Source organism: Bactrocera latifrons, unplaced genomic scaffold (assembly GCF_001853355.1).
Source record: "Bactrocera latifrons isolate USDA-ARS-PBARC rearing strain unplaced genomic scaffold, ASM185335v1 scaffold_10, whole genome shotgun sequence".
In the NCBI taxonomy this organism is placed as follows: domain Eukaryota; kingdom Metazoa; phylum Arthropoda; class Insecta; order Diptera; family Tephritidae; genus Bactrocera; species Bactrocera latifrons.
Genome location: NW_017534408.1, coordinates 115,836 through 130,228, shown reverse-complemented (window position 1 = coordinate 130,228; position 14,393 = coordinate 115,836). Strand labels below are relative to the sequence as shown.

The 14,393-nt window shown below is 34.7% G+C and overlaps 3 protein-coding genes across 4 annotated transcripts; 2 read left to right on the top strand and 1 right to left on the bottom strand.

Moving 5' to 3' along the window:
• Window positions 1-1,910: 1,910 nt before the first annotated feature.
• Window positions 1,911-3,774, top strand: LOC108966212. The gene is made up of 3 exons (XM_018928987.1): window positions 1,911-2,017; window positions 3,229-3,355; window positions 3,604-3,774. The coding sequence occupies exons 1-3, from the start codon at window positions 2,003-2,005 to the stop codon at window positions 3,693-3,695; spliced, it is 234 nt and encodes a 77-aa protein (XP_018784532.1). The 5' UTR covers window positions 1,911-2,002; the 3' UTR covers window positions 3,696-3,774.
• A 1,458-nt stretch (window positions 3,775-5,232) lies between these two features.
• LOC108966940 (serine protease snake-like) lies at window positions 5,233-9,483 on the top strand. The gene is made up of 6 exons (XM_018930105.1): window positions 5,233-5,949; window positions 6,018-6,133; window positions 7,658-7,767; window positions 8,731-8,895; window positions 8,957-9,209; window positions 9,276-9,483. Exons 1-6 carry the CDS (start codon window positions 5,367-5,369, stop codon window positions 9,462-9,464), a joined length of 1,416 nt encoding a protein of 471 aa, XP_018785650.1. The 5' UTR covers window positions 5,233-5,366; the 3' UTR covers window positions 9,465-9,483.
• LOC108966949 (serine protease snake-like) lies at window positions 9,448-12,382 on the bottom strand. Of its 2 annotated transcripts, none has more exons than XM_018930118.1 (8): window positions 12,254-12,382; window positions 11,982-12,191; window positions 11,780-11,856; window positions 11,593-11,705; window positions 11,165-11,317; window positions 11,003-11,088; window positions 9,818-9,975; window positions 9,448-9,740 (listed from the first exon to the last, which is right to left on the bottom strand). In XM_018930118.1, exons 1-8 carry the CDS (start codon window positions 12,300-12,302, stop codon window positions 9,582-9,584), a joined length of 1,005 nt encoding a protein of 334 aa, XP_018785663.1. In that variant the 5' UTR covers window positions 12,303-12,382; the 3' UTR covers window positions 9,448-9,581. The 2 variants fall into 2 exon arrangements, with proteins under 2 accessions (XP_018785663.1, XP_018785672.1); XM_018930127.1 differs by having other exon boundaries at window positions 11,982-12,186; window positions 12,254-12,332.
• Window positions 12,383-14,393: the final 2,011 nt, after the last annotated feature.

Here is a 14,393-nt window from a genome sequence, read left to right as displayed (position 1 = left end):
GCATATATTCGGAGATTGTACTATGTTAGATTTCGTGTAAAAAAAAAATCTCCATATAATATATATATATACTTATAGACCGTCTGTCTGTCTGGAACAAATTCATGATGCACCAAACTATGAACAGCGGCTTTAGAATTGATTTCTTTGCTTATCGAACTCATAAATACATATCTCATCTCCATGCTCTCTATGAATATGGGATAGATTTTCGCAAGCATCGGTCAAGCATCATTTGAACGCACTCGCGAGAGATGTCGAGCGCTCTTGTCATCTCTCTAACTCTTGCCTGACGATTCGCAAGCACCAGTTGAAGTGGTCGAAGGTCATACCGAACGAGCCAGGTCTTCAATGGTCTTTCGACCGTCTTTGAACCACTCGAAATCTTGTGTTTTTGATAAAACTGAATCACTGAAAGCCTTTTCCAACATTAGCAATGATTCCGCATATGAATTTCTGTTAAGAATGAAAAATTTTAGACGTTTGTTCAATATTTTCACATTCGTAAATATCGCAACGCACTACAGAGGTATACCGACCATAGCAGCGGCTATAAACAAACTGGTTAACAGACCGCGCTCGTTTTTGGCATAGTAATTAAAGACAGTCTTACCAACTTAGCAAAATGAATTTTTTTAAATTAATTTTTAACCGATGAACTTAATTACAACTTCTGGGTGCTTTCTTATCACATTATATCTAGGTGATAAAGTCTGTCTTGGAGAGTTTTTTATATTCAGCCTTAGGAAGAATTGCGGTTGAAAAAACTGCCAATTTAAACCATTAATTTGAAGGCATCAATATAGAGCTTTATAAGACCGAACTTTGTAAATAAAAAATTGGAATATAATTCAATATATAAAAAAAAATAGTTTTTTGAAGCATTAAAAATCATTGCTATTTGAATAAAGTGCTCAAAAATAAACGTTTCAGACTCGAAAATATTTTTTTCACATTTGTGCTTTGGCCCCTTGAACTGAGTTTGCATGCGTAGTATGTAGATTGGCATTGCTGAGTATTATAATTATGTTCATTGAGTTGTTTCGTGAGCCATTATCATTAAAGTGGAGTAAACAGTAATAGTGCTTTCACATTTTTACTCAACCTTGATAGAGAAGGGGAATATGAATAAAAAAAAAATATTTGTGAATAAGAAAATCCCTTTGGAAGTTTTTGGATTTTTGATAATATTGACGGTCTTTCAAAACAGTAGAGTTCTATTTGGAAGCAATTTGATGACTTAAAGTTTAATGTCGAAACAGATTGAACGAACCTAAAACTATTTTTTTCGTTTTTTTGCGTTTTGGATACCCTACATTTTATAGTCATTGAAATAGTCACTGAATCAGTCAGTAAAATGTGATGCGTCAGCTAACCAAAATGAACCCAAACTATTTAACAATCTCGGTGAATATACTTTATATAGTGCAAATTGGAGCGCATCTAATAAAACACTAAAAAAAGGCACTGTTCAAGTTTTCGCCTGAAATTTGATTAATATCAAAGCAAAGGCAGAGAAAATACAATGAAAAAGCATAATTAAGTTAAAAGACAAAACAAAAAAAAATGGTCGGTTGCTATGGACCTAACGCCAACGTATAGCCGGCGGCCGGCACTACAGAAGACTGCGACCATTAATTAGTACCAAAAGCGTTTCAATTTAAACAAAACTGGTAGCGTTTTTTAATAAGAAAACGAAAACGCAGAACACGAAAAATAAACTACAAACCAGACTCGTAAAACTATTTTTGTTTTAATTTTCGCAACTTTAATGAAACACTAATCATGCACTAAACAATGAAACATGTTGATCAACATGAAATCTACATTTTAATGTTGCATTATGAGCAGCTGAACGAACAACTTTAGTTATTAATATATACAAAAATCGGCTTCTAATTTGGTTGGGGGTATAAAATGAAGCTTTGATGGCTGGAGGCGTCTTAGTTGGCGGTGAATTCGTGTTAGGTGATAAGTGTGATAACAATTATATAATAGCAAAATGAAATTCGTAGTGGTAAGTTAAATATTTTTTTTAATAACTATGTGTTCCATTGAAGAAAGTTTCCAAATTCAAACAAAAATGATTTGAATGAATAGAATTTGTGAGAAAATTGTGTCAGTGAGTCAAAATGTGGCAACGATTTCAACCAAACGCGTGTGAGTTACGTAAGAATTGTTAGGTAGTTTTTTTTTTTGCAAAATGTTGAAATATCAAATGTGTATTAAACAATTCTAACTCGATAGAAGAGACTATAGGAGCATGATGGGAATACTAACTGGTCACTGTCTGGTAGCGACGTACGCCCGCAAGATGAGGCTGATAGATGGAGAAAACTGCATAAAATGCCTTGAGAAACAATGGAGCATGTCTTATGCACTTATCTCGCATTGGCAACACTACCATGTAAGCATTTGGCATCCTCACAGTATGATTCACTGGAGGAGGTATCGACAGTAAAGCCCCACAATCTGTTAAAATTCGCATCAAGCGTAGCCATCCTAAACGTTGACTACTCCTCTCGCGAAGGGCCAAACTGGTCTAAGTGCGGCTTATTGGCCTACCATATTAACCTAACCTAACCAATTCTAAGTTTTAGAAGAAACATAGTTGAAAAACTTGTTTATATTGAATTTTTCGACTTTCAAGATTATGTATTATAATTTTCTCAAACAAACCAGAACAGTTTTCGTTTGGTGCAGAGTCCAGCATTGATATAAAAATTTATAATTTTTAATAATAGATCTATTTATCCATCAACTATGTGTTTCAAAATTTCATAAAAATATATTTATTATGTAAGTGAGCCCAGCTAAGTAGTCGTCGAAATGGCCTTTATTTAAGAGATCTTTCATGTGCTAAGTTTAGCGCTCAATCCTCAGGCTCTGACTTTTAGTGATATTTAATTTCGAAATAGTTCTAATCATTGTCCATCACTATTCTTTCCTGAGAAATCGGTAAATCACGCTTTTCTTTCCATAACTATAGGAATATAGCAAGAGAGCTGACAAGATCGAATTGTGTTTCAAGTCAATGACTTACAAATGATTTAACGTTAATAATAACTTCTGGCAAAATTTCACCTCAAGCTGGTATTCGAACTTTGAGAGTAAACTAACCATCAATTTTCGGTACTCAGTTCTATAAAAAGTGGCTGACTTAACAAAAAAGTCTTTCTATCTTCTACAAAAAGTCTACATATAAGCCTGTCTATGTATATTTTCAAGCTCATCTTCGCAATCTTGACTTGCTTCGTGCTTCTGTCAACCGCAGCACCAGCTAATGAACCTGGCGTACAATTCCTGAAATATAGCAACGATCAGGAGCTTGAGGAACTGCAAAAACAAATCATCGGTAAGTAAATTATGAAAAACTATTTTATAATTCACCATCATTAAATATTAAAATGAAGTGGCTTATATACATAATTTGACCGTATAAATCAATATTGAAATTAACCAGCTGAAATCAACCGGTTAAGTAGATACTTCATTTATATATGTCTGTATGTAAATGTAAATGTGAAAAGTGCTCATATTTTTTAATAATTTCCTGTTATACATCTGATTTAAATTAATATTAATATTGCTTTCGCCTTTCAGCTCAATACGAACACCTTGGAGGCACATCGCAATTTCATCAAATTCAAAGTGCCAGCGTTGTTGATACGGCCACTTTGAGAATCAGTATCTAAGATGTAAATTAATACAAATGTGTATGTTATAATGTTATTGTCTTTTGGAAAATCAATAAAAATCTGTTATATTTATAAAACAAAATCTCTATTGATCGAAGGAAAATTTCCACTATGATATTTATTATCGGTACTTTGAGTGTCAATCGTAGACGTAAATTTGAGTGTAAAAATTATATTATATTGTATTCAAACGAAAGTCGGTATTGAAAACTTTGCTTCAGCATTGTCCTACTATTAAGAAGGAAAGTACTAATTTCGGATGAAAACATATGTTTTAACAAATAATTCAACTTTATTTAACGTTCCGTAAAGAATCTGTTTCGTGTACTTATGGGCTCTTGAAAAGTTCCAAGAAGATCCGACGTTTTCGAGACAAATTTTGTTCATCGATGAGGCCCATTTCTTGCTCAAAGGGTATGTAAACAAGCAAAATTACTGCATTTGGAACGAAGAGAAATTGAAGTTCGTGCTTGTGATGATCTTTGGTTTCGAGAAGACAACGTCGCTCCTACAACTCGCATTAATCAATGGATTCCTTGAGAGAACACTTCGGTTGCAGATAATTTCATGTATTGGGCCAGTCGATGGTCACTATGATCGTGTGATAAAACACCGTTAGACTTTTTCCTGTGGGAATATCCATTAAATTTGGAATATCTATGTTTTTTCTTTGTGAAAGTAGGAAGCCTCGAAATGGATCACCCTTTATAATTGATCAGCATGACGAACTGGGTCGTGTCTGAGTCCGTCTGTCCATCAGTTTTTGAGATATCGATCTGTAATTTTGCAAACATCTTTTTCTCTCCACGGATATACTTATTTGTAGAAACGGCCGATGTCGCATATACTTGCCACACAGACTGAAAGATCGGAATAAAGTGATTGCTTGAATAACTTTTTCATATGACGAGATGCCTTGGTTCATTATCATAACGCCACCGAGTTAGCAATAACTGCTCGGACAAACAACAAGAGTGATACTAGTTAGATAGCGTTGAATGCTGTCAACGGTGATATGTTCTCTTACGCATGCGGCAATTGTGATGCCAGCCATTAGCAATAATAAAGAGATTAGAATATTATGGCATACATAATTCAGTCTTAGGAAAACCATTCATTAACGAATAAAATCTTCAAAGCGATCCGAATCCATCGATGAAAGAATGAATAAATTATTATAAATAATTAAGTTAGATAAAATAAAAAAAAAAATAAAAAATTTCTAATTTTTCTTAATATAATATTACATTAGGACCAACGTATGCATAAATATATGTGTTGCCGTACTTTTGAATCTGTCAAAAAAGACTCACCGACATTAAAAATATATAAAATTAAATGAAAACAATACAAAAGAAAGAAAAATATCAAAAATAAAAATCGCACAAAATGTTATTTATTATCTTTTACTCTCTAAAGCTGCCCTCCCTCCTAAATAAATACACATATATGTATGTATGTTACACTGCATAACCGTATCTACTCGGAACAGTCATCCGATAAGAAAGCAAGCTCAGAGAATCACAAATTTGTTTACGCTACACACTTCAGTGTTTCACTCACTACAGAAGCGCGCGGTTTGCAGATCGCTTAAGAACGTCTTTGTGCTCTAGCTTTCATCACTTTGCAGAGCTTCGTGTCAATATTAGTCCATGAAGTAAGCAGGAAATGTGTTTTCAAACGGTAATTTGCTTGCTCGCAACCGCAACGGTTTTGAGTCAAGTAAATGCGCAAAGACATTTCCCACCGAAACCACCACCACTACCAAACGATATCATCGAAGAGTCGGTGACACGCATCAAAGACTCAACTTTTGAAGTTGACATTGTGTCTATTGTGAGGCGACCCAACGTCGGCATTCGACGACCAGATGGCCCACCACCACCAAATTTTAATCGCAGGGAAGATAATGTGAAAATAGTATTTCCGAGCAATTCAGATGAGCAACCCAGCGAAAGTCGTATATCAGAGTTCGAAAATAATAATCGCGAATTTGAACGTAATGTCGGTCAAGATCAAAGACGAAGAGAAGGAGAGCGTGAACGTGAACAAGAATTTCGTCGTAAAAACGGAAATGAACTTGAACCTGTTAACATATTTAATCAGAACGCAGAACGGAATTTTTATGGCGAAAATGTAAACGAACCGGAAGTGTTTAATGGCGATCGTCGACAAAATAGCGAAAGTTCACGGCAACCCATTAGGAATCAACAACGGTCGGAAGACAATAAAAGGCGGCTCTGTGAAGTAAGTAAGTATACCTTGCAGTACACAATCGAGCAAATACTATAAGTGAGTCTTAATTATTATTTTTAACAGAGTACAATGAGTATATTGCAAACATATATAGCAATGATGCAGAGACCACGGCGGATGCGAACGATACAGAGTTCGATGGTCGTGTTTTGGCAACACCCGGTGAATACCCGCATATGGTAAGCTATGCATTTATACATCATACATACAGATATACATTCAACTCAAGTGGAAAAAATACAGCAGAAACAAAAATAATATGAATTCGTGGTATATTCTGATGACAATGGAATGCAATGCCATTCAAAAAAGATCGAAAAAGGCTATAAAAACAAAGTATTGAGATGATGAGTACTTATACGATCGCTCAAATCAAGATCAAGTAAATAAGAAAAAAAATATGAGAAGTGATAATTAATATTCGTAAAAAGTTGCAATGGGATTTTTACCTTTAGGACTCTATACTTAGTTTCTATATAAGACAAGGATAAATTAAATTTGCCACGAAGTTTGAAATACCCAGAAACAAACGTTCGGGGAAATATCGGGTATAACTCTGTGTGAAAATCGAGAGAAAGAAATTTGTATGGCATTTTATACTCTGCTATTGTGAGCAGCAAATAGTAAGATAGTTAGACTTTTTGTCGAAATACTCTTTTTTTTTCTAGGTTGGTATGACCGTCAGGTCACATCAAAATAATAAAGTAGCGTTGAAGTACATAAAATGCATTCGGCGACTTTTACTATGACTGATGTATTCAACAAAGAAGTTTAAATAAATTTTGTGTTCGGAATGAACTTTCTGGTATCAAAACGTTCAGAATATTGGAACAATAGAAATTTGATATTTGAACTTTGATTGGGGTGAGAACGCGTTGACGACTAACCACGTCCAAGACGGCCATCAATATCAACTGATGATCAACACGTCAATAAAATAAAGGAATTGGTGCTTCAGAATCGACGATTATAAGTCAGAGATCTTACTGGCACCGTTTGAATAGCGGAAGATTTAGTGAAAACCATTGAAACATGAAACGTATTACTACTGGTGATTATTCTTGGATCAATGCTTAAGACCCGGAAACAGACGACCAATCGAACGGATATCGTGGCAGCGGTGTGCCGAATCCAAAAAAAACCGAGGTTATGTTGACATTTTGCTTCGGGTGTCGAGGTGTGGTGCACTCCGAATTAATTATAACCGGTCAAATTGTCAACAATTAAAACTATCCAAGTGTTATGCGGAATTATAAGCCGACAACTTTTGGTTTTTGCACCACGATAATGCCGAATGTACCGTCGCACACTGAATTGATTCTTCGTGAGTTTTTCGCCTAATTTTCAAACAATATCGTGCCGTCGGATTGAGCTTCATGTGAATTCTGGCTATTCAACAAACTCAACCGACCGCTCCGGGATAACCGGTTTGAATAAACTCAAAGTTTATTTATATAAACTATGGAAGAAATTCATTATAAATAAGATTTTCTGTTGAAACACACTTAATTATCAATCCACATTCTTAGTAAAATTCCCACAATAAATCAAAAACGGGAAACCTCTTCCCTTTACTAAATTCTTTAATAATCACTACATATAAATATAGAACAAACAGTGTTTTCTAATCAAACAATATTAATAAGAATAAATGATTAGCTAATTTCAGTTTTAATTTAACTCTCTCACTCTCTTGTTTACAGACAGCGCTGGGCTTTGAAAGGGAGGACCACACTTATGATTACAAATGCGGCGGCAGTTTGATAAGTGAGACCTTCGTAATAACTGCAGCGCATTGTACCAATATAACGGAGTAAGCTAAAAATATACATATATGCTAACACATAAGAACATTCCATCATACGAAAAAAAGATTTCACTTAAAGAAAGCTTTCTCAAGCTTTTAACTTGTATCGGTATCCTATTTGCCTATTCAGCTGACTACACAGAAATTAAATATAATAGAAATTAAATAATGTTTAAAACGCAACCTAAGATACATTGTGCTATCTCCTCTATCACTCATATTCCCGAAGGTCCAGTCCACTGATAAGTTCCAGGAACTTGATAGGAGCTATTGAGGTTATGTGATCCCTAACCTTATAAATGGATCTAAGAAATTTGAGACTGTGTTTAGAAATTGCTGTGCAATCTAGAAACAAGTGTTCAGGAGTTCCCGGTTCCATGACACATGTTGGAAGATATTTCTAGAGATTTTTATTCACAGTATAGAGAGCGACTTCTGGCCGGAATATGTCTCGGAGGAAGTTACTCATGAATTTAAACCTTTCTTGGTTGTGAAATCCTAATAGCATCTTCGCATGGCGCGTACCTTTCTCTTCCGCCAACGATACATTGTTCTGGTTCCATTTAACGACCAACTCGTTGCCGATTACCCCTTATACTCTGCAGTTTTCCTATGCACTCCTCCACTTATAGCGATTTAATCTCATAGGCTGAGATCACATTTAGCGCAGCTCGCTACCTAAATAAAATATTCAAATCTTTTTCAAAATTAACTGCTGGTTTTTAACTTTGAATCATTCTTTAACATGCTCTCTCTGAGTCCTTTATTATTCCTGAAATAATAGTAGCGAATAGTGCATGTTCATAACAAATCTACTAAAACCAGACTGAATCCTTATTACTTAGTTCATCGTAATAAATTTTTTTTTCCGAGAAATTCCCTGGACCTTATAAGTATATTTATTACTCCCAATACATAATAATTTCTCATTTTGCACAAAAATCTTTTCAACATTATTTTGACTTACAGTGAAGTACCGACGGTGGCGCGCATCGGGGAAATCAATCTTAAGGTGAATGCACAACATTTTGGACCACAAATATTTGGCATACAAAGTATATACACGCATCCACAATACGATGGCGTGACCTATTACAATGACATCGCGCTTTTACTCTTAAATGCAAGTGTTATGTAAGTAAAATTTTTGTATATAAAAAATAATTGTACATACATATATACGCACTTTTCACAGATTCACCGAGTTTGTACGTCCAATCAGATTGTGGACACATCCTGATTTACCGATACACACCGCTTTCGCCATGGGCTTTGGAGCCACCTCGTTTGCGAAAGCGCCCACCCAGCTACTTACCGACTTCAATCTGACTATTGTGGAGAACAGCGATTGCAATCAGCGTCTGCCACAGCTGGACGAAGTGCCGCGCGGCATAATAAAGAGTCAAGTTTGTGCACAAGATTTTGTAATGCAACGCGATACTTGTCAGGTAAGCCAAATCACATTTTAGAAGGAAGAATGCAGAACTGATATTTAATTCAAAAATTTTCCATAGGGTGACTCCGGCGGTCCGCTGCAGTATAATATTAGAGGAAGGCGACGCAGAAATCGTGTACACTATCATTTGATCGGCATCACTTCGTTCGGTTTGCTTTGCCGCAGTCAAAACCCTGGAGTCTATACACGCATATACTCGTACTTGGATTGGATTGAGAACACAGTTTGGAGGAGTTATACGAACTAGACAGTTGCGAAACTTATATTTATAGAAAATAGTTTTATAAATTTAATTTACATTATAAAAATTGCATATTTTTAATGCGAAACATAAAATTTTGAAAACACCAGAGAAGAATATCATTCAATTCGGCCACACAATCGGCTCGATCCAGTGAAGGTATTTGGATACACGTGTGTAAACGCCGGGCGCTTCCGTGGCGCAACCCAAACCAAAGGATGTTATGCCAACCACATAGGGTATGTGTATATTCTTCAATATCAAAGGTCCACCCGAATCACCCTGTAGCAGTTAAATTTATAAAAACAGATCAGCGATAATATAAAAATGTTTAATTGTTGTCATTTACACCAACTTACCTGACAGGTGTCACGTCCAAACTGTCGATCCTGTGCACAGAACTGAGTATCCATAAGTCCTCTTGGCAACTCAACGGAGTCTTTATAAAACTTTTGACACGCCTTACTGCTTACAACCAATAAATAAGCTTTTAAAAGATCATCGGATGACCGACCACCTTGAGAAGAGGGTTTAGAAGTAGAACTGAATGGGTATAGGTATATACATACAAGGTCTGTTCAAAATTAAAGATTCTTTAAATATCTATCAAGTAAAGATTTGCAATTAAAAGAAAGTTAGAGAATAATGTATCTATAAAAACCATCCACTTGAAGAGGATAAAAGATTGTTTCCAGTACTTAATACTTATGAGCATAAGCAATGGAGATAATATCAGAAGAACAGAGGAGCAGAGAGGAATAAATCCATACTTCTATATATGAATTGATTGAATTTCAAAGTTCTATGTTTTTGCTTATATATACCATATATGTATATATTCTCCGAAAATTCTAGTTGATACGGTAAATAGTTTCCATAGATACGAAAGTATTTGAAATAACAAATTTAACTTGTAATCGGTTCTCAGAATCTTACTTTGAGAGCAGAATTATTTTCACACGGCTGGTCTCTTTACTACAAATTTTGCCACCATTATCGGGTAATGCTCGAAGAAATACGAGATTTGACCTTAAATTTGATTTTCTTAAGCTATTCTGAAGTGTAAATTTTTTCACAAAAAACGACTTTGTTTTAGGAAGCCTCCAAAATCAAATAAAAAAAAAAATTTCTAACATAGATAGGCAAGAAGATATAGTGATTGAAGATATAGATTGATTGACGGCACACCAAGGCTTTTGAGAAGGCCATTGTTGAACCACCAGAAATAAAGTCCGCTCACTCTATTATCCCCTTTGAACAATACTGTGCTCTTGATGGTGGGTACGAAGATATAGTGGATGTTTGACGACACACCAAGGCTTTTGGGAAGGCCATTGTGAAACGGAACTAAAATCTGCACATTGTATTATGTCTTCGCTGAACCTCTTGTGCAACCTCGGAAACATGGTCAGAAGACTCTCAACGGATAGTTGCGATTCTTTTCCTACACAAAGCCTTACATCCGCTTAGAAGATGTTTTCTAGTCTCTTCCTCTTCTAACCCTTGACAGCTTCTATAATCTAATAGTACAAAATCGGTCTTACCAAACTGCGTGTGACCATAACCAATTGCCGTGATGTTTTCATTGTCCAATAAAGCAGTCGCGCCGAGGCAAGCTGGTTGAAAATTTCTTTGAAAATAATTTAAAAAGATTATTAATTCAATTAATTTATACAAAATATTTAATAATATGAGTTTCAACTCACACTATTGGCTGTTTTAATTTAAGCAGTGCTATGTCGTTGTAGGCTTTCTTCGGGTCATAATCCGGGTGTATTAGAACATCGGCAATTTCATGCTTTCTCACCGAGTAGTCAGTCAGACTGCCGCCACCGGGTAATACTACCGAAGGTGTGGCGCTAAAATGAGAGAAGAAGGGAAAAATGTCTAATGAAAAAATTTTAGGAATATAGGTTTTTCGGTTAAATTATAAATTGGGATTTTTGAAAAAATTCAATTTAAGTGTTTATTTTAMATTTCGAGTTATTAAAAACGCTGATGAAGCGGATTTAATTTCGGTGCAGGAAAAAATCCTTATATATATATAATAAATTTAAAAAATAATAAAAAAAAATCTTAAATAAGAAATATTTTTTTAATATATATTATTTCGGTTACAAGTATCATTACATACCCGCCAATCCGCGCACAATGTGCTGCGGTTAACACAAAATTAGGCGCTATCAGAACACCACCACATTTAAACTCAAAAAGGTCAGATAACATTGTCTCGAATCCCAAAGCAATCTAAAGATGAAAACACTTATATATATAGCCTACATATGAGCCTAGGTTTTTATATTGTCTATATTTTTACTTACCATATATGGAAATTCATTAGGTCGTGTGCTAAGGCCGCTAACCATTTGGTCGACTAGGGGATAATAACTAGAACATGCTGAAAGAGGTAATTTGTATTTAGTAAGAAAATTTTCAATGGAAAATATTTCTGTAATTTAATTAAATATCGCTACACAATGCTGCCAAAAGTTTTGATAAAAATTTAATGACAAAAGTAAATACCCCTCGTCGTTGCATACTCCTTGGGCACGTCGCGACAACAAACGATCTGCTCCGAGCGCTCAAAATAACAGGTTTTTACGCGTTCTCTGGAATCTAAGGCACTCGGACAGTATCTGATATTTCGACACATGCCTTGCTCTCCATCCGACAGAGTACATTCACTTTCGAAATCATCGATATCAGGGAATATGATGCGATCCGGCATCTGCGCTGAAATTTATTATTTGTTTTTAAGCTTCTTTATGAACGTTATAGGTTTCTTAAGTAATAACCTAGTGTTTTGGCACAAATTCCTAGCAGCAGAAGTACTTCCAAAAGCATTTTACGATTTTTTTTTTCTGAATTATGACTAATAAAATTGAGAATAAAAGTTAATTAATACGAGGCAACATTTGCACGACACAATTTCATTGAGACTGAACAAGCTTATGGAGCTAAAGCGTGGGATTTCCGATTCAAAAATATGATAAGAATAATACAAGATTGACACCAATAAAATATTTATTATAAACAAAATTTAATTTTTACATACTAACGTACAAATATATTAAATTTGTATACATAACAGTATATACTTGTATATACAAATATATTTCATCTACGTTATCAGCGTCCAATGAACATTTTCACACAGTGTGCAAGAGTAATGATTTTATAGTTCAAATACATGCCGTAATGTTTCAAATCTATAACTGTAATATTTCTACAAATATTAAAAGTCAAATGCATCTACAAAATTAGATTTAAACTGTACACTTCTGGAAGCTTATCACTTCTTTACCAATATTCATCTCTTAAATATGCATTTCCTCATTTCTTTTCAATGGGTGCACCAGTTAAAAGAGCTTTCATAACACCTTCATTCAAGGAATATCCTTGTTCACACACCAAACTTAAAAAGAAAAGCTGCTGTCCTGCACTTAAAGCTTTCAGTTTGCTCTTGAACCGAATTCATAAACCTAATGTTGAAAGTGGATGCTAAAAATATGGCAACCCTGAAAGCTCACACATATAGCGTAAGGAAATCCACAAATCCACAAATTTTTTATAACTGTACCAGTATTTGTAAATGATTATGTTAATATAATTGTGAGTTCCACAACCCAGTGGTCAATTGAGAACTTAATTTTTAACGTTCTGTTCGTAGTTGTCATACGATACAGTGGGCCGATCTGAAAATTTTTCGCAGGTATTGTTTAATTGTCTTAGAAAGTAATATGTGCCAAATTTTAAGATATCTTGTCAAATACAAAAGCTTTCCAAGCAAACACTTGATTCCGTCGTTCGGTTTGTTTGGCAGCTATAGCAATAGTGGTGCGATATCAGCGTTTCTGACGAATGAGCATTTTCGGAAAAATATTTTTGTAAAAATATATTTTAAGCTCGGTCTTTATCACCGAAAAATAGATGCGCCATGCCAGGATAACTCCTTACAGGATCATCTCAAGTGGAAAAATCTTATTTTTGGTAAAACCTTAACTTAGAACTCGGACGAAGGAAAAAAACTGAAAAATGGATTTTTGCAAGACCTTCTTTTACAAAAAAACTTAGACTACGCGAGATTATTTTCAAATAGCTTTAATCGAAACTACAAGTCCTTCGTCCAAGTCTTTTAGAATTGTATCACAAAGAATTATGTAAAATTTATGAAGATCGGTTTAGTAGTTCTCGAGAAATCTTGCTTCAAAACCACAGTTTCGAGCAAAACGCTAGAAGGATGTATCTCCGAAACCATTACCCGGATCAACTTGAAAATTTAGCAGAAGTACACTACGAAAATCGTTTCTACGGTGTATTCGCATTTGTCATTTTTTCACTCAAACAACATGAGTTATGACAAACTCATTACAGCATGTCCGCATTTCTCAATAAAATATTCAACTCATATACAAAAGAAGTCAAGCCCATAAATGCAAACAGAGTTGATGTAACGTCGAAACGACAAGCACTATTGCTAGCTGCGGGGATTTACTAACTACACAATGAAACTAAAGAATAGCACAGCTTATGGAGGGTCAATTGCTATTGATTAACAAATTTGATAACGAAATGAATATTTAATTGCTATAACAGTGTTTTGTGGCACACAAGTTATGAGAAAAGTAAAAAAAACAAACTGAACATTGAAATAAAAGAAACAGAAGAATATTATAAATAAAATATACATGTTTACATATTTTAATAATTTTGTATATTATGGCATGTTTATAACAACAATCTCACAAAAAAAATTAATTAGATTTGTTTTAATCATAAATTTTAACAGCAACAAAATTCCTGTTACATTATTGCCTCTCCTCATAATCTCCATACTTAGCCCTCATTCTTTCTTATAAAATGTGGCCATAAAATGGGCTCAATCCAATCCAAATATTTTGCCACATTCGTATAAATCCCCGGCGCATCTGTGGC

What these genes read in the sequence shown, in the direction of transcription:
- LOC108966212 (XM_018928987.1), top strand. An exon ending in ACTGCAAAAACAAATCATCG is followed by an intron (nt 3,356 to 3,603) that starts GTAAGTAAATTA and finishes TTCGCCTTTCAG; the next exon opens with CTCAATACGAACACCTTGGA.
- LOC108966940 (XM_018930105.1), top strand. Translation starts at nt 5,367, where the DNA reads ATGTGTTTTCAAACGGTAATTTGCTTGCTCGCAACCGCAACGGTTTTG. An exon ending in AAGGCGGCTCTGTGAAGTAA is followed by an intron (nt 5,950 to 6,017) that starts GTAAGTATACCT and finishes TATTTTTAACAG; the next exon opens with AGTACAATGAGTATATTGCA. An exon ending in CTCTTAAATGCAAGTGTTAT is followed by an intron (nt 8,896 to 8,956) that starts GTAAGTAAAATT and finishes CACTTTTCACAG; the next exon opens with ATTCACCGAGTTTGTACGTC.
- LOC108966949 (XM_018930118.1), bottom strand. Translation starts at nt 12,302, where the DNA reads ATGCTTTTGGAAGTACTTCTGCTGCTAGGAATTTGTGCCAAAACACTA. An exon ending in CTAATGAATTTCCATATATG is followed by an intron (nt 11,706 to 11,779) that starts GTAAGTAAAAAT and finishes TTTCATCTTTAG; the next exon opens with ATTGCTTTGGGATTCGAGAC. An exon ending in AAATTAAAACAGCCAATAGT is followed by an intron (nt 11,089 to 11,164) that starts GTGAGTTGAAAC and finishes TTATTTTCAAAG; the next exon opens with AAATTTTCAACCAGCTTGCC.